At 34.1% G+C, this 27,096-nt stretch overlaps 1 protein-coding gene across 2 annotated transcripts in view; it reads left to right on the forward strand.

Moving 5' to 3' along the window:
- Positions 1-27,096, forward strand: part of ASCC3 (activating signal cointegrator 1 complex subunit 3) — a 324,079-nt gene that overhangs the window by 198,694 nt on the left and 98,289 nt on the right. For both annotated transcript variants that reach the window (XM_043890243.1, XM_043890244.1), the window contains exons 18-30: positions 100-264; positions 2,558-2,644; positions 3,499-3,675; positions 6,731-6,956; positions 8,538-8,692; positions 11,628-11,726; positions 12,670-12,838; positions 15,140-15,360; positions 17,236-17,321; positions 18,808-18,974; positions 19,085-19,230; positions 19,351-19,471; positions 21,653-21,795. In XM_043890243.1, coding sequence (XP_043746178.1) covers positions 100-264; positions 2,558-2,644; positions 3,499-3,675; positions 6,731-6,956; positions 8,538-8,692; positions 11,628-11,726; positions 12,670-12,838; positions 15,140-15,360; positions 17,236-17,321; positions 18,808-18,974; positions 19,085-19,230; positions 19,351-19,471; positions 21,653-21,795 — 1,962 coding nt within the window. The remainder of the gene's footprint in view (positions 1-99; positions 265-2,557; positions 2,645-3,498; positions 3,676-6,730; positions 6,957-8,537; positions 8,693-11,627; positions 11,727-12,669; positions 12,839-15,139; positions 15,361-17,235; positions 17,322-18,807; positions 18,975-19,084; positions 19,231-19,350; positions 19,472-21,652; positions 21,796-27,096) is intronic.

Consider the following 27,096-nt stretch of genomic DNA (forward strand, 5'->3'; position numbering starts at 1 on the left):
ATCAATAGAAACATTAATTTCCATAAATAGGTATACATTAGCAAATGATGACTGTCTGAACAATTAGTCAAGTGTTTTGTTTTGTTTTGTTTCCTATAGATTGACCCAACATTAGCAAAGCACCGAGAACAGTTGGTCATTGAAGTTGGACGGAAACTAGACAAAGCTCGGATGATTCGTTTTGAGGAGCGAACTGGATATTTCTCCTCAACTGATTTGGGTAGAACTGCTAGCCACTACTATATTAAGTACAACACTATTGAGGTATTATACTGAGTGGAACAAATAGAATAATATGTCTGTTTTTAAATGTATATACTTTTTGGACTTCAGAATATAGTAGTATTGTGGAAAAACAAAAGCTACTAATGGAATAAAATTCATTTAACTTTTAGGAATTCAACAACATGCACTCAGTAAAGATAAGAAAAAAAAATAGGACTTTAAATATTCAGATCTTCTTGCCATCCTGTTCTATAAGTATGTCCCAAGCTGTAGATGAACCCAAACCTAAAACCATTGAGCATATTAGACCTGGGGAATGAATGCCTGAATGATTTAAAGTGGGGGCTGTTGGCTTATTGATGTCCATGAATAAGAAGTTGAAAAATTAATTACAAATTATTGAGAAACACTGACCAAGAAGAATTATAAAAACTAATAAAAATATTAGGGCACTCAGCTGTGCTATTTGGACAGTTTAAGAGATTATTCAAAGGTAATTTGTACTACACAGTTGTATCCTTGCCTGTTGCCTTTTAATGTAATCTTATGTAAGGTAGGGTGCCACCATAATATCTACATTTTAAATAATACATACTTGTCTTCATGTGTATTTATATACCTATATATGTGACCTTCATTGGAGAGGGAAATGGCAATCCCCTTCAGTATTCTTGCCTAGAGAATCCCATGGACAGAGGGGCCTGGTGGGCTATATAGAGTCCATGGGGTTGCAGAGTCAGACACGACTGAGCGACTAACACAAACACACATGTACCTTCACGTATTACTACATGTAAAACTTAACAGTGATTAGCTGTGAAGAGAGGATTTAAATTTGAATAGAGGGAGGTAGATTAAGGTGAAATTTTACTCATTGCTCTTTTTATAGAGAGAAGGTTTGAATTTTCTATGTTCACTTTTATTTTTGTTCTTAAAATTGTTTCTTAAATGAAAAAGTAATAGCAATCACTAAGGTGAAATTTCTTCAAAAATATGAACACCAAAGCCTGTATGAAAGTTTTGTACGTGTTAAATGTTTTGTGTTTATTTAACATCTGCTTATGCATATAACATGTTTCAGAAAACATCTTCGTGTGCTTAATAGCTTTTCCTCCCTTGCCACATTTATATCTCGGGTTTCTATAGCACTTTGTATGTGTGCGCGCTGAATCATTCAGTCATGTCTGACTCTGTGACCCGGTGGACTGGAGCCCACCAGGCTCCTCTGTCCACTGGATTTTCCATGTTAGAATACTGGAGTGGGTTGCATCCCCTTCTCCAGGGGATCCTCCCAACCTAGGGACTGAAGGAGCATCTCCTGCATTGGCAGGCGGATTCATTACCTTTGCACCACCTGGGAAGTCCCGTATAGCACTTTGAAAGTGTGAGTACTCAGTCATGTCTGACTTTATGCGATCCCATGGACTGTAGCCTTCCAGGCTCTTCTGTCTATGGGGTTTTCCAGGCAAGAATGCTGGAGTTGTTTGCCATCCCCTTCTCCAGGGGATCTTCCCAACGCAGAAATCGAACCCGAGTCTCCTACATTCCGGGCACATTCTTTATTGTCTGAGCTACCAGGGAAGCCCCATATAGCACCTTAGGTTTCTTCAAAGTCTTTTAACATATATCATCTCACAACTGTGATCTCTTAGTTCCTCAGCCCACAGCATTTCCCCCAGCCCTCTACAGCTTGCATCACCTACTCATGTCCGCTTGTTTGTCCATTTTCCTTTCTCATTAGTCCACCTGGTAGTGTGTTGCTGGCAAACTGCATCTTAAGCCTGTTTGCAGCTCTCTTTCAGGAACTCCAGCCTTTTTTCAACTGTGTTTTTATTCTGATCTTTTTCTTTGCGATTTTCTGAATTTCTGTATGCCCTTACTAGCAATATTATGATACCTTCGCCAGAATCTTCAGGTTACATATTATTAGTTATCCCTCCATCAATTTTATGTGATATATGATCAGCTTAAAGTCATAGAATTATATAGGTTTCCATATGCCCATGCTGAAAAGGAGCCAAAATCAGAATGTTATGCTGAACATTGTTTTAGATATCTAATGTAAGCCTCATTAACTGATTTTATTGATTTTTTTTTTTTTTTTTTTTTTTGCTTCTAAAGATCTTCTCTAGATAAATAGTCTTTTTAGTCTTTGGTGACTTTAATAATTGTTTATAATTATGATTTGGAACAGTGTGCTACAAGCGTTGTAACTCTGCATATTCTAGGACTCAGATGTTCTTTTAGAATGTGTGATTTATAGTCAGGTTTTGAATTTAAAATATTTCACTAGGCCTTCTATTTTAATAAAATGTAACACTTACTTTGGTAGACCTTCAATGAACTCTTTGATGCTCACAAAACAGAAAGTGATATTTTTGCTATAGTCTCCAAAGCTGAAGAATTTGATCAAATCAAGGTAAGATTGCTTGAAGTTTGAATTAAATGCATATATCATATATGTGTTTATTCATTTATAAACATTTGCAATTAATTGTTATTCCTGATACAATATAAACTATACACTTCACATTTTGAGTACCAGCCATGTTGTTCCATTTATCAACAATGTCCACTATTATAGATTTTGATAGTATTTCATACCTGACACCATTCTTTGCTCTCTACTGCAAATCAAATACAATTTAAGTAGGTTTTACAGTAATGAAACTATCATAGAATTTAGTGTGTAGATTTTGGTTTATTTGCAATGTAAGGTTCACTGAAAAAAATATAAAGGACATGCATGATTCAGACTTAGATATGAATATTTCTGTACTCATATTGTAATTTAATCTTATTAACAGTGAAAACTTTAATGCTTTGAATCATAGTACTTCACAGTTTTAAGCTATGAATGTGTTATACCATATAAAAATATATGACTGTAATGAATGCATTTGAAGATAATTCAAGTTTGCCGTAATCCGTTTGGGCAGAGGTTTTACTCTGGTCAAATAAAAAATGAAATCTCATCAATAAAAGGATGGTGAGGTCAGAAGATTTAATTTTTGTGGCATATCAAATTTTTATATGTCAATGGCAATTTCAATATTGGTGATGAATAATAAAATGTAGTTGTATCAGCCTCAAGATAGTTTTTCATTGTATTTTATTAGTTGCCTATGAAAAAATTGCTTTTATTTTAGTATACAAAAAAATGTTGAGTAATGACATGGAAACTTTTGGAACACATGCAGTATGGTTTAATTTCAGTATAAAAATTTTAAATAAGTCAGCCCAGATAATTCTATAAAATCATGATTCTTCCAGGTCAGAGAAGAGGAAATAGAGGAGTTAGATACCTTATTAAGCAATTTCTGTGAACTCTCAGCTCCTGGAGGTGTAGAGAACAGTTATGGGAAAATAAACATCCTGCTTCAAACTTACATCAGCCGAGGGGAGGTGGACAATTTCTCCCTCATATCAGATTCTGCATATGTTGCACAGGTAAGAATATTTCTCCCTTTCTGTTTTCTCTTCCTTTGATTACTTTTAGAGATTCAAGGAATTAATTCATGCTATAATGTATTGCTTCATGATTGACATGCTGTCAAATCAACATTTTATCTTAGAACTGGTTCTGTTTAATTTGTATGTCTTTTATTCCATTTTATGCTGTTAGATCAGGAACAGAGGTTAGATTTGGTGGTTATTTTGGCTTTTTTTTTTTTTTTGATGTTGCTCTTGTTTACATTTTAGTATGTAAAAATATCAGTATCTGATTTTTTTCCTGTTTTAAATGGTCAAGTTCATTTCTTTTACTTAGGGCAATAGTAAAAAAATATTTCAAGCAAAAAGAAAACATTATGGAAACTTTGTAGCTTTCCTCAAAAGTTAGAAATATAAACATTTGTTTTTAACCATTAGAGTTTAATAAATGTACCTCATATTATATATTCAGTATGATATATCTTTTATTAAGAAAAAGTGATCTTCCCTCCTAAGCTGATTCATATAAATTGAGGGCTGAAAGAAAATTAGTCCTTAAATTGCAGCTCATTAAATATTTAGTTTTTAGAATTATCATAGTATAAAATGTTGTAATATTTATGTTTTTAAGTTCAAGACCTCATGCAATATATAAAGTAGATTTGTGTGTGTGTGTGTGTGTGTGTGGCAGTATATACCTTTCAGATGAGAGGTTTAACTTCTAGGGAGTAATATTTATTATTTATCAGAAATCTTTTTTCATTATTTTTATTGAGTAATGCCTCTTGTAGGTTAAGGAGAATAAAATGTTAATCATCCTTTAATTATAGGAAATATTGCATTATGTGGTTTCTTTTTGTAATTTTGTTCAAAGACTTAATATAGAAAAAGTGTATTTGTGTTAAATGAATTACTGTTAACAACCAGAGTAGTTTGAAATAATGGTAAACATGAAATATTTATAAACGTAAACCAAGACACATTAGCAAACAATTTGAATGAAATGCAGTAATTTAATCGAAGTAACCGAGAAACTAGATGATGACTTCAAATATAAAGTAAATGTGGATGTGGTGAAAACATTTTTTTTCATTTTGCAACTCATATGTTTCTGCCATGGAAAAATATATGTATTCTCGGAAGCCTAAAGCTCTAGAAGGAACCATTGTTTTTAAAGTCTTTTGTTTTACCTGTTTTTCTGAAAGATAATATATTGTCATTTTATATAATCTAATGGTTTTATATTGAAATAATTAATGAAAAGGCAAAGTTTTACTGCATTCTGGATGAATAATCCAACCACATTTCTGCTTAATTCAAGATTATGAACATATTATCAGAGACTGACTTACAAATTGCCTTGCAATATAAAACTCATGATTTCCTCATGATTGGTACCCAGAAAGTCAGCCTCAGAAGGTTGAGGCTGTATCTCAAGGCATCCCTGGTTTTTCTTAAATAACTCCTATTGGGTTATCATTCTTGACTGCGTTAGATAAATTTTGTTGAGTTTGGGGGTTTCTTGTTTGTTTGTTTGAAGTTTAAGCCATTACTAGTTCCACAAGCACTGTCAGATCTATAAAATGGTACTTCCTTCTGTATTCCTGAAACTTTCTCTCAGCCCTTAAAATAAATCCTTAGTTTTTTTATCCTATGGTGTTATAAAGGAGCCTGTATCTTCTGCATGTTAGAGATTTTGATCATTGTTCCCACCCAATTTGTATCATTCCAGATTAAAATGTCCTATTTTTATTATGTCACACAGAATTTCTCTTTCCATTTCATTTAGCTTTTAGGGAACAACCATAGGCTCTGAAATATTAAAACGCATTTTTCAAACACACTTGAAAAAATTAGCCTGACAGTTTTTAGAAGAGCATCTGGGCATGCTGTAGGAATACCTACTTGATAGCTATGATAATAAAAATGTTCAATTTATTTATCATTTTCTGAGCCTAGTGAGAGCCATCCTGTCATTTTTGAAAGATATTAGAGACAGCTTCACATACTTCTAAATACCACTTGTTTTTAAATTTCCGATACTGAAACAAATAGTTGAATTTATCAAAAGATGAATAATACTTTTTATATAAAAAGTAAAACCAAAGCCCTTAACTCTTATGATTATTTTTCACCTCATAATTTCAAGCCATATCATGTTTGCCATTTTGCTATTTTAAATCTCACTATTTTTCATCTATTTTTATGATTTTGACCAGATATAGCATTCCTCATTTTCAAATGCAAATGTTATTAGATACTGTAGATGTCTCTAAGTTCATGATTTTTAAAATAATCTTCCGTAAAACTATGTGAAAAAGGGCCTCAGTCATTGTATCTCTATGTCTGTGAATGAAGTTTTACTCAGGTCACTGAATTTAGAATCTTGGTGTTAACTTTGGTGATGTTTAGGTCTAGCTTTCAGAAGATACTCTGACACCAACTTTCCAAATTATTAAAATCACTAAACTTTAGTATCTTCATCTATACAATCATAATATCAAGACCAGTCAAATGCATTTGTCATAAAAAAAATAATATATATAAAGCAATGAACACATTGTCTGGTTTGTAAGGAAGCCATTAATATGGGTAGTTGCACTCATCAATATTTTTTTGTTGTTCTTTTCTCACTAATTTTTCTCTCTGACGGGATCCCAAGTCTTCTGCATTTCTCCAAATAGCTTTATAAATTTGATTATTACACTATATACCCGAGGATATCCACTGCTGTCTCTTAGATTCTAAATGGTTTCAATAGCCTCCTAAATATTTTGCATGCCTTTTGTCTCATCTCCTTCATTCCTGTTTAGGGAGATGTGATGTGGAACTTCCTAAGAACTTGGAAATAAAGCTATTCTTGGAGAGTTAACCAGAATAACATCCACATAAAAGGGTCGATTATTCTTGTGTAAAAATAATAAAGATAATTAGAGGTATATGAGGATAGATGTTGCCCACAATTAAAGGATGCAATTTGACATACTTTTTAAACTGAGTCTGAATAATAATTTCACTGATAAATTAAAAATGACATTGGACCTAACCACCAGTCCCCCTTTTCATTCTTCAGAATGCAGCTAGAATTGTCCGTGCTCTTTTTGAAATTGCTTTGAGGAAACGCTGGCCTGCCATGACCTACAAGCTCCTGAATCTTAGTAAAGTCATTGACAAGAGGCTTTGGGGTTGGACTAGCCCTTTGAGACAATTTTCAGTCTTACCACCACACATTCTAACAAGATTAGAAGAAAAAAATCTTACTGTGGATAAGCTGAAAGACATGAGGAAAGATGAAATAGGTAAGAAAGAAGCAAAAATGTTTTAATGTAACTTTATGCAATTAAAATATTTTGTTTAATGTTAAAAAAAGCATTATGAATTTTCATTTTACTAAAGATAAACTTTTACCATTTTATTTGTTTTTTAATTGAGCTAAACTCAAGCAAAATTTAAATTTTGTGAAGTTAAATCTTTAAATTTTATGTAGTTACTCAATAAAATTGCTAGTTAAAATGGAGTTTAGGTTGTCATACCCTTGATTACTTTACAGATACAATCTTAGGTACAAATAATGAGAATTAGTTAATGACATTTATTCTCAAATTATTTCTTAATATTTAATTCATTTTATTGTCTTCTGTTCTGTGTATAAACAGTATTTCAACAAAAAAAGTATGTCAACAATAAACTGTACAATTCTTCAGATTCTAAATGAGCCTCATCATTATGTATGTATAGATCTTTAAATACTGTTGCTATCAGTGTATAAATAGTATTTGGTCTTCTATGCTTTTCACATAATACTGAAAAATTACCCCTGCATATCTTGCCATGTGCCTTAACATTCTGTTGAACAAACAGATTAGGTAATGTTTCAGATTCTAAATAGAGTAAGCTTTACGCGTGAAGGAAGGCAGGCTGAGGAAAAGAGAGGTTTGGCAAAAGGTCCATAGATACAAGGAGAGGCTGGGATAGTTATTTCCCCTGTGTAATAAGAATACTACTAAGATGGAATAAAAAAGGGAAGTATCAATAAATATAGAAATTGGGAATATGAACTAGAAAGTTGGGATTACTCGTATTTTCTAATGTAAATATTTTATTAAAATTAAAGGAATCACTTTAGTTTCAAACATTAGTGTACATAAAACATTTTTGTTTACTTATAAATGTGCTTTAAAAAAATTATATTATGAACCACCAGGACACATAAGAAATACTTCTCCTATAAAAAATATAACCTATTTCCACTTAGTCATTTGAATTAAAGTAGGAAAATGTTTCTAGTTAGTCGCGTCTGTTTGTGACCCCCAATGCCACCCTGGTGCTTTCATGCATATCTATATTTCAGTGTCTCAACATTTATGAAAATATGTATATATAAGTAGTTAATTTTGTGCTAGATTGGCCATAGTTTATATTTTATCTGTGTTTCCTGGAAATAGGCATGTAAGTTAGTTGTGTTTGATTACTAAAGCATTTTCCATCATGGTTATAGAGTTCTGAAATAGGCCTTGAATAAATTAATGACTGTTTTCACAAAATACTAAATATTTCTATAATGGTCTTAAACTGACTAGGAGAAAAGTAGAACTGTTTATAGTAGTTTAAAAACTATCAAGTTTCAGTAATTTTAAGAACCCTATTAATAGCTGAAAAAAGAAAAAACCCTGATACTGGTTTTCAGAGCTATGAATTGCTAATTCAAGTTAACTATTAAAAAATATTCAAACATGCCAGGTCAAGAATGTCAACCATTCTACATAGCAAATCATAAAACAAGCAATAAAAGCACCTTCTCTGAAATCCCATTTACAAGTCAGATTTTATTGCTTTTTTCCTGTCTGGACACATTTCTTCTAGTGATGTTTTCTCTGTAGGTCACATTCTGCATCATGTGAATATTGGGCTCAAGGTCAAGCAATGTGTTCATCAGATTCCTTCTGTAACGATGGAAGCATCCATTCAGCCCATCACACGGACTGTCCTCCGAGTGACGCTTAGCATCTCTCCTGATTTCTCTTGGAATGATCAGGTAGACATGGAAAACACCTAAATCTACATTAAGGAAATATGTCTGTAGTCCAAGTTCAACTACACCTCCCTACATCTGTCCTCAAGGTGTATAGAGAATCCTTTAAAAAGAATATACATTGAAGAATCATTTAAAACATTGTAGTAGTATTTACTCTCATCCTCAAGATAAGCATGTGGTATAATAGATGGATAATATGTCAACCAATGAGACCCCATCAGAGAATTATAGGAAACCTAAAATTTCACATGAAACAATGGTATAATGGTTTCAACTCCATAGCGACTTTGCTTAATTCTGTCCTCTTTCATTTTGTCTGTGTGATCTTCATTTTTTTCTAGCTCCATCAATTCAGTTCAGTTCAGTCGCTCAGTCGTGTCCGACTCTTTGCGACCCCATGAACCGCAGCACACCAGGCCTCTCTGTCCATCACCAACTCCTAGAGTCCATCCAAACCCATGTCCATTGAGTCGATGATGCCACCCAGCCATCTCATCCTCTGTCGTCCCCTTCTCCTCCTGCACTCAATCTTTCCCAGCATCAGGGTCTTTTCCAATGAGTCAGCTCTTCACATCATGTGTACTCTGTCATTTTAACGTACTTAAAATTCAAGATTCTTCATGCTAAAAGAGCCCTTTTAAAATCCTGATGTTTCTCAAACTGTCATTGATTGCCAAAATAAATGGCCTTTCCTTAGTTATCATCTTTATTTTCATGAACATTAAGTGCTATACATTGTCCTTCTTGAAAATGTCCTCCTTTGGCTTCCTTCCCTTTCCTATTTCTGTTTTTACCCCTACTTCGGTTCTTTCTTCTGAAACTTAGCTGTTACTGTGTGTATATGTGTATATATATATACACATATGCACATTGAAAATCCACTCTGGATCCTCTTATTCAGTCAGTAATTCTTTGTGTGTTAGCTGCTCAATCATGTCTGACTCTTTGCAACCCCATGGAGCCTGCCAGGCTCCTCTGTCTGTGGAATTCTCCAGGCAAGAATACTGGAGTGGATTGCTATTTCCTTCTCCAGGGGATCTTCCTGACCCAGGGATTGAGCCTAGGTCTCCTGAATTGCAGGCAGATTCTTTTACCACTGAGCCACCAGGGAAGCCCTCAATAATTCTTAAGGTCTATCTTTGCACCAGTTGCTATGCAAAGAGTACGGTAGAAAAGAGATTGTAGGTGCAGACAAGCAAGTGTCAGTCCTTTCTTTCAAGAGGCCAGTGGGGAATGAAAAATCAGTAAATGTAGTATAGCAGTGCCTGCTTTATAAGCTTCTAGTTAAGTGTAAGTAAATATCGTCTGCATATTTACAATATTTGTCATAATGTCATCATCTGCATGACATTAGTACTTCTTTAAAGTGAATGCATTTTATTATACCCAACCATAGTCCTAACTGAAATCAACCATTGGCCTTAAAGTGTCCTAACCATTCATTCTTTCAGTTTCTTCATCTGTAAACTTGTATTATAATAATAATTATCTTTCTCACAGTATTTCTTTGAGGGCAAGATGATAGAAAATTATACTTAATATTTTTATAAATATAAAATTTATGTAAAATATAAGATTACCATTAGCCATGAGCTCTAGTTTTTATATATTGAAATAATAGAAGTTATAGGTTTTTTACCCTATTTTCTTCTCTTAAGATAAATAATAAATCTCCCACACCACATTAGCAGAATGGAGTACTTAATTATTTTCATAGCTGCTTTTATCAGTTAGAATACTGTTGGCTGTAAGAATAGCAAATATGAGTAGTCTCAAACTGACTTAAGGAAAAGAAGATGTGTGTGTGTGCTAAGTCGCTTCAGCCATGTCCAGCTCTTTGTGACCCCATGGACTGTGTGTGGCCCACAGGCTCCCCTGTCCACGGGATTCTCTAGGCATGAATACTGGAGTGGGTTGTCATGCCGTCCTCCAGAGGATCCTCCTGACCCAGGGACTGAACCTGCGTCACCTACAGCTCCTGCATGGCAGGCAGATTCTTTACGGCTTGAGCCACCAGGGAAGCCCAAAAAAGATACATCCTCTTAAAAAATGATAGGTCCATGGGTTGAGCAGGCCCTAAAGGTGACTGAGTCTTCTGTTTAATAATACTGTTCCAGACCCAGGATCTTTCCATCTTTTTTCTCTGCTGATGTTTTTGGCTGCTTCTCAAATGTGTTCATGCTTCCTTGTTCACAGTTAATTGAGAGATGGAAAAAATACTCCCTGCTTCAGCAGCCCAGAGCATGCACCTTTTCTTTACCCTGATTGGGCAAGTACTGGCCATGTGCCTGTCCCTTGCCACAAGCTCTTGTGAGGGTGATGCTATAGGCTGATTAGTGTATGCTAACCAAAATTATTCTTGGAGGTGGGGTAACCTGCAATGTTACATGAGAGAGAAAAAGAGATGAACATACTGAACAAGTCTAGGCTTTTTTAGGAATAAAAACAGAGAGGAATGAATACACAAAACACAATATATCTATCCAATGAAATATTACCTGTTAGTGTTAGTAAGAAGGAAGGTAGGACTGATGCATGCTATGACATGAGTGAAAATATTAGGCAAGTTAAAGAAACCAGTCGCATATGATTCCATTTATATGAAATGTCGAAAACAGACAAATCTATAGAGAAAGAAAATAGACTCTTGTTGTCAAGAGTTGGAGGTTGATACGATGGAAAGATAGTTAGGGTACAAGGTTCTTTAGGGGATGATGAAAATGTCCTAAAATTAGATTATAAAGATGGTCACAAAACTTTGTAAAGGTATTAAAACTATTGAACTGTATACTTTAAGTGAGTAAGCTTTGTTATGTAAATTCCATATCAATAAATCTGTTAAAAAGAGAAAAAGGAATGAGTTCTGGGAATGCTAACAATAGAATCCCTTACTTGAATTAAAATATATAGTATTAGGATATTATTTTCCTTCTAGGTCCATGGGACAGTAGGAGAACCCTGGTGGATTTGGGTAGAAGATCCTACAAATGATCATATTTATCATTCAGAGTATTTCCTAGTTCTAAAAAAACAGGTAAATATGTCTATGTGACTCTATCCTTATTTTGTTGCTGTCATTGAAAAGAAAATATAAACTAAATAATTTCTGTTTTTCCCTGTTTCTCTATAATTTCATAATGCCATTAAAGCTTTATTTATTATGTTTTATGTTTCTATTTGGTTTTAAAAGAAAAGAGTGATTAAATGTCGTATATTCAATGTGATTTTCATTTGAGAAATTGAATTGTAATTTTTCTAATGGTTTAAGGCATAGATTCCAGAGGGGTAGAATGTGTCAAATGGGTAGAATAAATAAAATTTTTTTAATTAAATAAATAAAAAATAACTTCAGGTGTTACAAAGGCACAGTATTAAGACTACTGAATACATTATATAAAAGACATTCTTTTTTAAAAATTCCAAAACGAAGACTCAGTTTGAAGGAATTCACTGTGATGCTCCATTCATAATTTCTCTTTTTATCAAAGAGAAACAAGGTTTAGGCCTGAGTGGACATCTATAGAATTTTATAGCAATATTTTATTTTCATTGCATTTGTGTTCATGATTATCTTTTTATTTATGCCAAGTATTATTCCACTTATGGTAGTGAAAGATTTTTTTTTAAATATTAAATGAATAATTTGGTAAACATTATGAAGTTAAGTACTTGAATGAATGAAGTTAGGGAAATTCTGATAATGAGTTAAATTAGTGACTTGATAATACATGATGATATGCATATGTAAATACTATTAATTGAGCATATGTTTTTCTTTCTATAATATCAGATGTCCTCAGAGAATGACGTCCTACAAGTTTCTGAAGTATCTGAATATCTCAGCTATTTAGAAATCCAAGATATTTTCTTTCTCTTTAGTACACATTGCTACAGAAACCATTGTTTTTACAAGAGAATAATAAGGCCCCTTTGCTACTAGAATAACCATATTCATTTTATACTTTATTCCACACTAGGTCATTAGTAAAGAAGCTCAACTACTGGTATTTACAATCCCTATTTTTGAGCCTTTGCCTTCCCAATACTACATCCGAGCGGTGTCTGATCGATGGTTAGGAGCTGAGGCTGTATGTATTATCAACTTTCAACATCTGATTCTACCAGAGAGACATCCTCCCCATACAGGTAACATGTAGAATAGTAACTTGAATTTTCCAAAATTGTTGTTTTCATTTCATGTTGAAAAGTATCTATGCTTTAAAATTGTCTGAATCTAAATAAAAATCCATCTTATTTCTCAAATATAGTTTGAGAAGAGACTTTTCAAAATCAAATGTAGACCCTAATTCAGGCCTTAATTTTTTTTTTTTTTTGAGTTCCAAAAACATTAAACTAAGCCTCGACACTCACTGTTGCTGTATTACTGTGCCCTCCTCTCTAAATCATTATGATTTCTCAGAAAATAATGAAATTGCAATATCTATTGATCTATTCATTGAAGAAGACTTTTCTGATTTTCTTTCATCAAATAAGCTTTGTGATACCTAGAATCTCAAAATAAAATGTTTGGTGCTTTATTTTTTTGATTAAAATATAGTTGATTTACAGTGTTGTGTCCATCTCTATGGTAGAGCACAATGACTCAGTTATATATACATATATACACTTTTAATATTTTTTTCCATTATGGTTTATCACAAGATATTAAGACTAGTTCCCTGTGGTATACATTAGGACCTTGTTGTTTATCCCTACTAAATGTAATGATTTGAATCTACCAGCCCCAAACTCTCAACCCACCCCTCTCCTTCTCTTCCTTCCCTTTGGCAACCACAAGTCTGTTCTCTGTGTCTCTGAGTCTATTTCTCTTTTGTGGGTGCTTTAAACATACGCTACCAACATCACTACTAGGTCTCTCTGCTTGCAGTACCTGATTTTAACATGTATTAATGTTATATTTTAATTCTCATTTAATCCCTTCTTTGTTGAGTGGATAAGCATGTATTACCTTATTTATGTAATTAGCTGATTTTCTGACTACATTTTTAAATGCAACAAATGTACCACCATGACATATCAATTGATATTAAAAAATACATGATGTAACCTCAATGATTTCCAGTTCTGTGTGGATCCAAGTTTATATACAGGCATTCCACTGAGCTCGAATCAGCTAGGAAAAATCTTTGTATTTTACAGAAGTAAAACACCTAAATTAACATTGTCAGTAAATGCTGAAATGTTTATTTTTTTTAGTGTTTTTTAAGAATATGTCTATGCTTTGATTGGCATTACAAGTTAAGACTTCCTTTCTTCTTGATTTTCAGTGCTACAAAACATATCAGTGATTGTAATCTGGTATAAGAAACATATAGTTAGTTCTTAATCAATTACCTATGTAATAGAGTAGAGCAGTGGGACAGTGATAATATTTTAAAAATTAGCGTTTTAATTTTAAATGCATTTTTTGAGACGAAAACTCTCCATACTTTCCACTTTGAAGCTGTACTGTGAAGATCCAACTCAAGATACAGACCACCATGTTCCCTTCTTAATTTTTTTTCCCCTTCTTACTTACTTCAAATAAGTAGAGTCATACATTGACATGAATCAGCCATGGATTTACATGTATTCCCCATCCCGATCCCCCCTCAAAAACCACTACAATATTGTAAAGTAATTAGCCTCCAACTAATAAAAATAAATGGGGAAAAAAAATAAATAAATAAATAAAAATAAAATAAAAAATAATAGTTTGAAAAAAAAAATAAGTAGAGTCATACTTCATGGAGTAATCCTGAAATTACCTAACTGATACCTTTCTGGTTTATAGGAAAATGAAATGACTGTCAGGTTCAAGGGTATCTAGGTATAACTTTATTTCTCTAAATCATTTTGATTTTCTAATCTCCTGGACTTCTAGTCTACCTGATGATTTACAGTTAAATCTAGTTTCTTTCCATGTTTTCTCAGCACAGTTCTTACTTATCCAGTCATGCTCTGATTTAAAACTCCCGCCCAAGTTTCTTCTTATTTTAAGTTCATGTTAGTTTGCATTGTCTGGAACAACAGTGCCCTCAACCACTCTGTTTGTTAACTGTTTTAACAAATGAAGAGTTATTTGTTCTTAGTAAGTGTTCTAGTACTACTCTGCAAATGGTTTTCCTCCTTCTGCAGGTTGGTATAGATTTAGTTTTCTTCTAAAACATGCATATTTTCATATACCTCTCATTCAAATCTCTTTCCTGATTGGAAGATCATTAGCGCTGTCTTAGAGGGAGCTCTGCCAGAAAAGTGTTTAATATGTATGTCAATATCATAATCGTGGTAATGGAGGGGGAGGGAAATCTGTAACTAGTATATAAGAATTGGTTAATCCTTTTTTCCCTCTAAAGAATTAAGGATTATTATAATTTGTTTCAAAAAGACAGTATTTTATGATGTGCATGTTCTCCAGTTTTGTATGTACTTGTTGAATCTTTGCAGAATTACTGGATCTTCAGCCTTTACCTATCACAGCTTTGGGCTGTGAAGCATATGAAGCCCTGTACAACTTCAGCCACTTTAACCCTGTGCAGACACAAATATTTCACACGCTGTATCACACAGACTGTAATGTCCTACTTGGAGCACCCACTGGATCAGGAAAGACTGTTGCAGCTGAATTAGCCATTTTCAGAGTCTTCAACAAGTACCCTACTTCAAAGGTCAGTTGGAAACAATCACCTGTTTACATTTAATTACAAAACATAATTTATAATCTGTAAATTAGCCAGTTCTAAATATAGTGGCAGGACTTATTGAATAGATTTGCCACTCTCTTGTGAGTTTTCCAGGGGGGCCCAGATCAACATATGAGTAAATGGCCACAAGAAAACTTATATTAACACTTTGGAGTCCTTTAGTTAGATTTCTGATGTACTTATTGGTGCTCACATGTCCTTTCCACATTGTAAGATACCTATAATTCATAGGAAATTTCATTGTAAGAAATGTAGTTCATAGCCATCCTTATAAGAAATATAATGATTCATAATCATTAATCATAATCAAACCCTTTGGCTGTGAAGGAATGCTAATACTTTAATAAATACAGCTTGATTACGCACAGGAAATACCAAGGCAGCTTTTATTCCACATTTCTCCAAATGGCCATGCTATTATTAATGTAAAATAATGTGTCGAGTCAAATAAGTGTTGATTTTAAGCTTTCTTTAAATGTGAAGTACTCTCAGAAATCTTTTTTTCTAAAAAAGTCAATTTATTTGTTATGATTAGAATTGTGTGCTCTTCCTCATCATGTGTGATTTTAGAAATGTTTTAACTTCCCTTTTCAGTGATTTTCACTTAGTAGTTAATCTTCCCTGCTTAGCTTTATGTTTTCCTACTCTTCAGTTTATTTTGTGGCTATGGATCCATTGAAAGTGAAAAAAAGTGAAAATGAAAGTCACTCAGTTGTATCCAACTCTTTCCGACCCCCTGGACTATAGCCTGCCAGGCTCTTGTGTCCATGGAATTCTCCAGGCAAGAATACTGGAGTGGATGGCATTCCCTTCTCCAGGGAGTGTTCCCTTCTCCAGGGGATCTTCCCAAGCCATGGATCAAACCCAGGTCTCCCACATTGTAGGCAGATTCTTTACCATCTCAGCCACCAGAGAAGCCCAAGAATACTGGAGTGGGTAGCCTATCCCTTCTCCAGGGGATCTTCCCAACTCAGGAGTCAATCCGGGGTCCCCTGCACTGCAGGCGCATTCCTTACAAGCTGAGCTACTAGGGAAGCCATTAGGAGACAAATTAACACAACCAGTAGAGCTCTGTTCTAAATCTGAAACATTTTATAAAGGAAAGAATTTTTTTCCAGTAAGTAGTCTGTATGAAAGTTTAGATTATTAAAGACCAGGGTTTTTTTTTTTTAATTTGTTTTCTAAATTGTAGAACACATAAAATGTATGACTGGCATTGGCGTCTTCCATAAAATCTGTGTTAAAATTTAAACAACCAGATTATTTACCTTTATAATTTCAAAATTAGTAGCTTTTTTCATGAAAGAGTTATAACTTATATGTAATTTATTATCTCCTAGTTTTTTAAAAAATTTTCACATTATGTTAAAGGATAATTTCATTCTGTGACAACCAAGAGGGGTGAGAGGCAGTAGGGAGTGGTGAGGAGTTTCAAGAGGGAGGGTGCATGTGTATACTTACGACTGATTCACGTTGTTGTACGGCAGAAGCCAACACAATATTGTAAAGCAGTTATCCTCCAGTTAAAATAAAAATTTGTAAATGATATTTTCATTATAAACTACCTAAAGAAAATACTTTCTTTAAAAATGCTTTTTAAAAAATATTTAAAATTTTCTATGTCAGTATTTTTATGATTTGTTACATTCATGTCTTACTTTGGATAAATGTAGTTTAAGCTAATGACAGTTTTCCATTAATTTAAAATTTTAAGTCTTTCAGTATTAAAAAATACATTTTTTAAACTATGCTTATATTTTGATAAAATTTTATTAAGTTTACCTTTATTTGAAAATGATGTCACTATTTTCATGAGATTTTTTTGCATCCCCATTTTAGGCAGTATATATTGCACCCTTAAAGGCCCTAGTACGTGAACGAATGGATGATTGGAAAGTTAGAATAGAAGAAAAACTTGGTAAAAAGTAAGTTCTTACTTTTTCAGAAGATATGCAATGAATAATTGAAAAGGGTCAACAAATAAAAGATTTACATAAAACTGTTGAATGCTTTTAAATGATTTTCATTTTCTTTTTATTTAAAGGTGTTGTAGTTAAAATGTTATCAGTATTCTCACTTGTTTCAAGATTGAAAAATGAGAGCCCTTAATTTACTTATACTTTTATTTGGCAAGAAAATTTTCTCAAAACTTTAGATTCAAAAACAAAAGAAAAATAAGATATGTCTCTTTATTTTTCTTTCACGCACTTCAGAATAACTTCCAAAAACTGCTTAGAAGGCATTTTGCATGTAAATAATTTACTGAAAAAAGAAAAAGAAAATCATTGAAGAACATGACTTAAAAAAAGTGTTTTTTACTATTGACAAGGTTACTTATTATAATATTTTTTAATAGCAAAATTGCATGTAACCTGAGTGACCACTGGAGCATCACTAAATACACTATGACACATTCACACAGTGCAAAATATGGTCTTACTATATGAAAAAAATGAATTCTATAAACATGGATTCTATATACATGAAAAATAGATCTTCCAAGATACTGTTTAAAGAAATGTTTTTAACTTAAGTATTCCCCTTCTATTTTTAAAACTTGGTGAAGAATATAAATATGTGTTTGTTTTAGAATGAGAATCAGGTGATGAGAATATCCATGTTGCAGAGACTATTTACTATATATATAATATATATATACGTACTTTGAACCATACAAATATATCACCTATTCAAAATAGTAAATAAAATGTAAAAAAATAATAAAAGGAACTAAAAGCTTTGGGAATGCTATCCTTGGAGGAACTAATCTTGATTTTTTTTTTCAGTTCTTTGAATGTCAAAACAGATATAAAAATGATTTAGGTAATAAAAATGACTACCTAAAATTTGGAGTTAGCCTTCAATTTTCCTTCTTTCTCATATTTGCCCCAACTTACCTTGTGTCCTTATATATTTGAACTCGCCTGTAATCTCTAGACAATTTCGACCTAAGAAAAGAAATGAAGCTTAAACACAATCATATTCTTAATGAATGCCTCCTTTTGTCTTAATAAGTTAACACTTTCCCTCATTAGAAAGGTGTTTATTCCAACATAAGGAGGAGGTGTGAGTTCACCTCTGTAAAATCACAAAGGGTGGAGACTTTGTAAACATAATCAAAACAAAGTTTGATACATATGCATTCTATGCATATGTATGATTCTATGTACATCTGCATAGAAGTTAGATTTCAGTGATTTGCTTTTATACATTCTTCATTTCATGGGAGGAAATCATCTTAGAATCATTAAGAAATATCTATTTTGGACTCAAGTCAGAAAATTTCAGAAATCAAAGGGAGATAAAGTAGTTTGAGGCATGATATAATTTTATCTTGAAGGCCATATTTTTGCTTTTCTAAGCTCATGTGTTACCTGAAAATTTAAAGGGATCATTTTTATTCTTCTCCAGAGTTATTGAACTGACAGGAGATGTAACTCCTGATATGAAATCCATTGCCAAGGCTGACCTTATCGTGACCACACCAGAGAAGTGGGATGGAATCAGCCGAAGCTGGCAAAATAGGAACTATGTAAAGCAAGTCACTATTCTCATCATAGACGAGATCCATCTGCTGGGTGGGTACCACTGCATCTGAATCCAGTGTACAAACTTGGACTCCTCATACCTGCAGCAGCTAGCATCAGGACTTGTTAAATGATTAACTTCCATTATTCCTCTTTCTTAGGGGAGGAAAGAGGCCCTGTTCTAGAAGTCATTGTATCTCGAACGAATTTCATCTCATCCCACACAGAAAAGCCTGTTAGGATAGTTGGACTATCCACTGCATTAGCTAATGCCAGAGACCTTGCTGACTGGCTCAATATTCGTCAGGTATGTGAAAGATTGGTAAACCAGACATTGCATAGTATGGGTCAGGGCCTTATTAAGGAGGCACTAGAATATTATAAAGTATGAAAACTGGAAATGGTTTCTCTCTCATTTTTACTCCAGATGGGCTTGTTCAACTTCCGACCATCAGTACGCCCAGTTCCACTGGAAGTTCACATTCAGGGTTTCCCAGGTCAACATTACTGTCCTCGTATGGCTAGTATGAATAAGCCTACATTTCAGGGTAAGCTTCAGATTTCCTGGGATGAATAACAACCGTTTTGTATGGTAGCCTTTAAATGCGTTCTAAATGTCGTGAGCTTGTTTGAAAGGGTGGTGCTGCTCCAACTTCTACAAATATCTAGAACTATTTACCTTAACTGTTGAGGAATATTAATATATGTTGAACTGACTATTGAAAATTTGATTTCATAAATGATAATGTCTTCATGGTAGAATAAATGTATGTAGTCTAAAAAAATCAAATTATTCTTAAAATTAATTTATTAAGGTATTATGATAGTAACTTGAGTAAATGACAAGTAGAATATTTATTTTAGACTCATAATATTAATTTTTATCAGGATCATCTGAAAAATTTCATTACTTTTTTTGGCTATGTATCTGTTTATGTTTTATTTTTTGTTTTTCCCTTTCTAACAAATTAGGCAAGCAGGAAAGATTTAAGAATAACACTCCTATTTTATTGAAACATGTTTTCATGTTTAGGCTGCATAAGGAATATTTATTATATCAATTAAAAATAACCTCCAAAATAAATTCTCTAATGTGAACTGCTGTTGATTGTGAGGTGACAGTTGTGAGGTGACTTTTTAGCTGCTGTAATTAGCCTTATGACAGAAGCAAAGTATTGATTGTGAACTGGAGACCAATCTTGGCAGTTCAGATTATTTACACCTCCACAGAAGCATTGTACAAAATCACTAATGAACAATAAATCTGCCGTGAGCTGTTCAGCCACACCTGTTCTTGCAGCAGCAAAAATCCATTAAATGTTTGAGGTTTAAAAAAGAGGTAAATTCATTCATTCATGATTATGTGCACCAATGATACCAATATTGTACTAATATGTGTATTTTAAATGTGTCTCTAATATGATTTATCAAAGCATTACCATTTGCATTCTATAAATTCTGATCAACTGTGAATGTGTTAATTTTTCATAGTATGTTTGATAGATTGGTTCCATTTAAGGAATGACTGATTCCAAACCAGTGATTGAAACGAAGCATTTTATATTATGTAAATCAATAGTAAATTAACTATACCTACACTTCTCTAAATATTGCATAAGTACAGCAGCTATCCTTGTAAACTCTTTATAAAGAGACCTGTAGTGGATCACTATATTTCTTTGAGTTTGCATTTATGATTTTGTGGTAGCTTTATTTCTCACTCTTAGGTATAAATATAGCTGAGGTCATGTCAACATTTCCATTTATGAACCTTGTTCTTTTAGCCCATAAAAAGAAATTCTGCAGCTCACATTTCAAACAAGAAACTACAAGGAAGTTGTACTTTTTAGTCTAAAAATTCCTAATACCTCTGACTGTTTTAAGAGACCTATGACACATAAATATAAATCCTCTTTGTGCCATCTTATCAGTATTTCAGAACCTATGCATAGCAAAGAAACTTCAACTCCAGTTAAGTCAAATGATTTGTGTGGCTCTTTAAGTAATATTTTTTCAGGCTTATTACCCAATTTTCAAACTATCATCTTCTGTGTGTCTGCTCCCTATGTGCCATCACTCAGACATGGATTCAAGCATGGTATTTTCTTCAGCTCCCTTCTGCTTTCTCTTATCTTCCCACTTGATTTTTCTATCTACTGGTAACAGTAGATACCAGTTACCAGTAGTACTGGTAACAGGACAAAAATAAAAGGAATTTTTTGTGGCTTTCCTTCAACCCCACCCCACCCCCAACCGCCCCCCCACCCCTGCTTCAGATCTTGATTCTCTCTCCAGACCCCAGGACCAACTAACTCTGCAATATCATTGCTTAGGCAAGCAGAAACACAACTCAAAAATAGAAAACCCAACCTAAGATTTAGTATCCATCACAGTTGTATCCATATACAGTTGTTTATGGAGAGTCTCAGCTTTTAAGTCTCCTCCCTTGGCAGGTTAGAATGGAACCAGGAGTCAAGACAGTTCAGTCTTCCCTGTCTTGGGCAGAAATTTCTCCTAAGTAGAGACAGCTACCTTTCCTTTCCTATCATTTATCCAGTATAATGTCAGAACCAGGTAGTAGCTCAGATAATGCTAAATTTCATGACCAAATTAAGAATTCAATTAAATCATTTACATCCTTAGTTTTCATGCATTTATTTGACATCCTAATGAAATTCAGGGTCTGGTTTAAGTGGCTTACTGTCTTATTTTCTACAATTTTTCAACAGCAATTAGAAGCCATTCTCCAGCCAAGCCTGTTTTGATATTTGTCTCATCAAGACGTCAAACTCGTCTTACTGCTTTGGAATTGATAGCCTTTCTAGCTACTGAAGAAGATCCAAAGCAGTGGTTGAATATGGATGAAAGAGAAGTAAGCAACATATTTTAATTCTACTTCTTAATACCTGTCAAATTAGTGTGTATTGTAGTATGATAGGAATTACATAGATAACTATGTTTAGTTTTAATCTATTTATTACCGTTGCTGTTGGTTAGTCCTAAGTCATGTCCAACTCTTTGCAACCCCGTGGACTGTAGCCCACCAGAATCCTCTGTCCACAAGGATTTCCCAGGCAAGAATACTGGAGTGGGTTGCCATTTCCTTCTCCAGGGGATTTTCCTGGATCAGGAGTTGAATCCACGTCTCCTGCATTGGCAGGTGGATTCTTTACCACTGAGCCCCCCAGGCTGTCCATTTATTACTGTATTTCTCCCTTTAACTTCATCACCTATGTATATTTCAATATTTGGCTAAGTTTTTCCATAATATTTGAGTGTTCACTGCTGTTGAAATTCATAATCAATTCTGCAAAATTAACTTTGTATCAACTATATAATTTGACCATCTTCAAAAATTTAGAAAATACTGATAAGTATGTAAAAATTAAAAGCCTGTTATTGTCCTTTAAGTAATAAGCATCACTAAAATGTTTTCATATCTGCATAATTCTATTATATGACTATTCTATTTTTCTCCTATAATTAAATAATCATTCATCTTTATTATTATAGGTTTTTCTTTATTTAGAGTTATTTCCTGAGTACAAACTTATAAATTTAAAATTAATGGTTCAAATAATGTAGCCATTTTTAATAATTTTTCATACACACTGATAATTACTTTCCAAAAGGGCTGTACCAATTTTGATTATGCCTGTTGGTGTATGAATTGTCAGCAGTGTATGAGAGTAACAGTCTCACTACAGGCTCACTTGTTGTAATTTATTGTTATAGATAAAATGTTTCTTGTTGTAGTGTTTTAATGTATGCTTTAATTTTTTTGTGGTTGAACGTTTTTTTCCATATATTTAATTTTATTCTCTTTTGTCCCTTCATTCCTCTGAGCTTTTATCTGTTGCAGTACAGCATTTTTCAAATAGATTTGGGTGGGAGCCTTACCAAATTGAAATACCGTATACACATGCATACACCCCTAAAATTTCATACAGGCATACCTTGGAGATACTGTGGATTGTGTTCCAGGCTACTGCAATAAAGCTAACGTTGCAGTAAAGCTAATCACACAAAATTTTTGCTTTTCTAGTGCTTAATAAAAGTTACATTTACACTATACTATAATCATTTAAGTATGCAATAGCATTATGTCTTTTTTTTTTTTCTCTCTTTTTTTCTTTTTTTTTTTTTTTATTAGTTGGAGGCTAATTACTTCACAACATTTCGGTGGGTTTTGTCATACATTGATATGAATCAGCCATAGATTTACATGTATTCCCCATCCCGATCCCCCCTCCCACCTCCCTGTCCACCCGATTCCTCTGGGTCTTCCCAGTGCACCAGGCCCGAGCACTTGTCTCATGCATCCCACCTGGGCTGGTGATCTGTTTCACCATAGATAGTATACATGCTGTTCTTTTGAAACATCCCACCCTCACCTTCTTCCACAGAGTTCAAAAGTCTGTTCTGTATTTCTGCGTCTCTTTTTCTGTTTTGCATATAGGGTTATCATTACCATCTTTCTAGATTCCATATATATGTGTTAGTATGCTGTAATGTTCTTTATCTTTCTGGCTTACTTCACTCTGTATAATGGGCATTTAAAAAAGTACATAACTTAATCTATTATAAAAAGACTGTATTGCTAAAAAAATTCATTGACATCATCTGAGCCTTCCATAAGTAATAGTAATATAGTAATAGTAATCATAATAGTAATATCAAAGATCACTGATCACAGATAATCATAACAAATAATGATGAAAAAGTTTGAAATATTGAGGGAATTGCCAAAATTTGACACAGAGCCATGAAGTGAGCAAATGTTGTTGGAAAAATGGTGTTGATAGACTTGTTCAACATGAAATTGCCATAGACCTTCCATTTGTAAAGAAAAGATAAAGTCACATTATTTGCAAAGCACAATAAAATGAGGTATGCCTGGTATGAAGCATGTCACTCATGAAGTATGTTACTTTTTTCCATATGTATGTGTTAGTTATATATACATGTATTAACCTTTCATCTGCTTTATTAGTAAATTTTGGTAGTTCAGTGAGTGTCCTTTAGTTTTTTCAAATGGCAGTGCTTGCATTTTATGTGAAACAGTCAGTTAATGTGATTCTTTGTGATTCCTTCCAATACTTCTAAATGTAGGTATTCCTCCTGTCTCCTGCCATAGATTGAGAGATGGTGATTTTTTCTTTCTTACACTTTCCTGGTTTTTTAAAATATGTTCCTAGCTGGAGTTATGACTGAAAAAGAGTAGGTGAGATCAGTGGCACAACTGTTGCGTCGTCTTCCTTCCCCCTGCACGTCTCCCCTTTTGCATCTCATGTAGCCTGAGGAGCAGTGAACACAGCGCTCCTAGCCTGCTAGAGCCAGCCTCAGCGGCCACGTATCCCTCCCCGTCCATGTCACAGCACGTGTAGGGCTGGATGGCACTGTGCGTATTACAGTGATAGGTTAACGCTGGTTAACTAGCAACAGTTAATATTTCAAGATGTTCTTATGTAGGACCACAGATGACCTTATTAATCTCTAATAAGTAGCAGAGCCCAAAATTAACTTCATGTAAAAGCTATCACATGACCCATGAAGTAGGGCGAAAGCTATCATTTATCCTTCAAGTGTCATCATTACTCCTTGAATGCGATTTGTAGGCGTATACAAGGTGTATAATTCAAGATAATTTAGAATCAAAATAATTTTGTCAAAAGTTCCATATCCGATGTTATTTACTTATTATGCCCAAATAATGACCCTGTTGTATTTAAACATTTTCTTGACTTAAAGGAAATGCTGAAAAGTAGATGTATGAAATATATACCTGTATACAGTTTAGTTTATATACAGCATCTGTCTAGCCTTATTTTCTTTTGGGTTTTGGTTTTTTTCCTCTTGTGTCTTAGCGCTAGCAGTGTTCCCAATGGAGACTTTCCTTTGAAGTCAGGGTATAAGGTACCTATTTACATTTGGGGATGTGTGCTCAAAGCATATTTATATAAGAACTATGCCTTTAGCACATGTGTGACTCGCATGAACCTCAAATGTGAATCTCATGTGCTCTCCCCAGCTGCAGTTCAACTCTACTATTCTTTATTTTTCATTTAAAGGTGTGAGACCTTAGCAACTCTGGACTGCTCACCATTGTATGAAACTACTTCCCTGTTTTGTTTTGTTTTGTTTTTTTAATCAGCAAAAAATCGATCACCAAGGCTCATTAGAAAGTACAGAAATTACTTACATGGTTTTTGCTGTTTCATATATTTCATTGCTAAAATAGGCCAGTTGGAAATTATGTCATTTCTGGACATATTGTTTCACTAAGCCCATCTCAAGAATAAGACAACCCAAGCTTTGTTTTTATTCTGGCCACTGAAAGCCATCACCTTTAAAGTCAAATTCTCTGAGGGTTTACAACTGATTATTATGCAAATTCATCTGATTATACTAAAACCTACTATGAAGTAGGTTTTCATTGTTGAATCCTCTAAATAAATTAGGACTTTTCAAGACTCTAAGTTTTGTAAGGGTTACTCTCCATGGTATCCCGGCCTAGACATTTGGTGACCCCTCCTGTTGCTGCTCCTCAGTGTCAGGTTGGTGTTCTGTGGTAGGCCATGAGTACTCTGCGTAGGACTCGAGTGTTGACTACTTGAGCATTCAAAGGAGGCAGGGTAAGCATGGGGGCAGTTATCCTGGCAGCTCTAGAGTAGGGAGACCCTGCAGAAGACAGGAGCATCAAAATAGTTCTTCAGTTGAATGGTGTGAAGTCAGGAAGTGTCCCTAGATGTGGAGGTGGGAGGGGATGGATTCAGGGGAGAGAGGAAAGAAAGCTAGGGCAAATCTGAAGAAGATGGAGAAAGAGAAGGTGACCAAGGAAGAATATATGTGTACTATTTTGATTCTCAGCAAAGACAAAAGAAATTATCCAACTAGATTCTTAACCCAGTAAAGCCTCAAAGTAAAGTATTAGAAAATATCACTGATGTAAAATCATACAGCAGAATGAGAAAACTCATTCTGTAATAATAGTAATATTCTTTCATATTTACCATTATGAAGCCTCCTGCAGTGATTCCAAAGGTGGGCGGGCATGTGCTGCTATGCATCTTGGATTTCTCAGTTGGATAGCCACCACTTCCACCATTAACCCCAAATGGTTGGGTCTTGCATCACTCTCTCAAGCTTATTGCAAAATTCAGATTTAAATTGAAGAAAGTAGGGAAAACCTCTAGATCATTCAGGTACGACCTAAACCAAATCCCTTATGATTGTACAACAGAAAGTGACAAATAGATTCAAGGGATTAGATCTGATAAAGTGCCTGAAGAACTATGGATGGAGGTTCATAACATTGTACAGGAGGCCGTGATCAAAACCATCCCCAAGAAAAAGAAATACAAAAAGGCAAAATGGTTATCTGATGAGGACTTACAAATAGCTGAGAAAAGAAGAGAAAGGCAAAGGAGAAAAGAAAAGATATATCCATCTGAATGCAAAGTTCCAAAGAGTAGCAAGGAGAGATAAGAAAGCTTTCTTAAGTGATCAGTGCAAAGAAATAGAGGAAAACAATAGAATGAGAAAGACTAGAGAAAATTAGAGATACCAAGGGAACATTTCATGCAAAGATGGGTATAATAAAGGACAGAAACGGTGTGGACCTAACAGAACCAGAGCTATTAAGAAGAGGTGACAAGAATACACAGAACTATACAAAACAGATCTTCGTGACCCAGATAACCATGATGGTGTGATCACTCACCTCGCACCAGACATCCTGGAGTGCGAAGTCAAGTGGGCCTTAGGAATCATCACTATGAACAAAACTAGTGGAATTCCAGCTGAGCTATTTCAAATCCTAAAAGATAATGCTATTAAAGTGCTGCACACAGAATGCCAGCAAATTTAAAAACTCAGCAAGGCCACAGGACTGGAAAAGGTCAGTTTTCATTCCAACCCCAAAGAAGGGCAATGCCAGAGAATGCTCAAACTACCGCACAATTGTACTCATCCCACATGCTAGCAACATAATACTCAGAATTCTCTAAGCTAACTTCAGCAGTATGTGACCGTGAACTTCCAGATGTTCAAGCTGGATTTAGAAAAGGCAGAGAAACCTAAGGTCAAATTGCCAACATCTGTTGGATCATCAAAAAAGCAAGAGAATTCCAGAAAAACATTTACTTCTGTTTCATTGACTACGCCAAAGCCT

Source organism: Cervus elaphus, chromosome 28 (genome assembly GCF_910594005.1).
Source record: "Cervus elaphus chromosome 28, mCerEla1.1, whole genome shotgun sequence".
Taxonomy (NCBI): domain Eukaryota; kingdom Metazoa; phylum Chordata; class Mammalia; order Artiodactyla; family Cervidae; genus Cervus; species Cervus elaphus.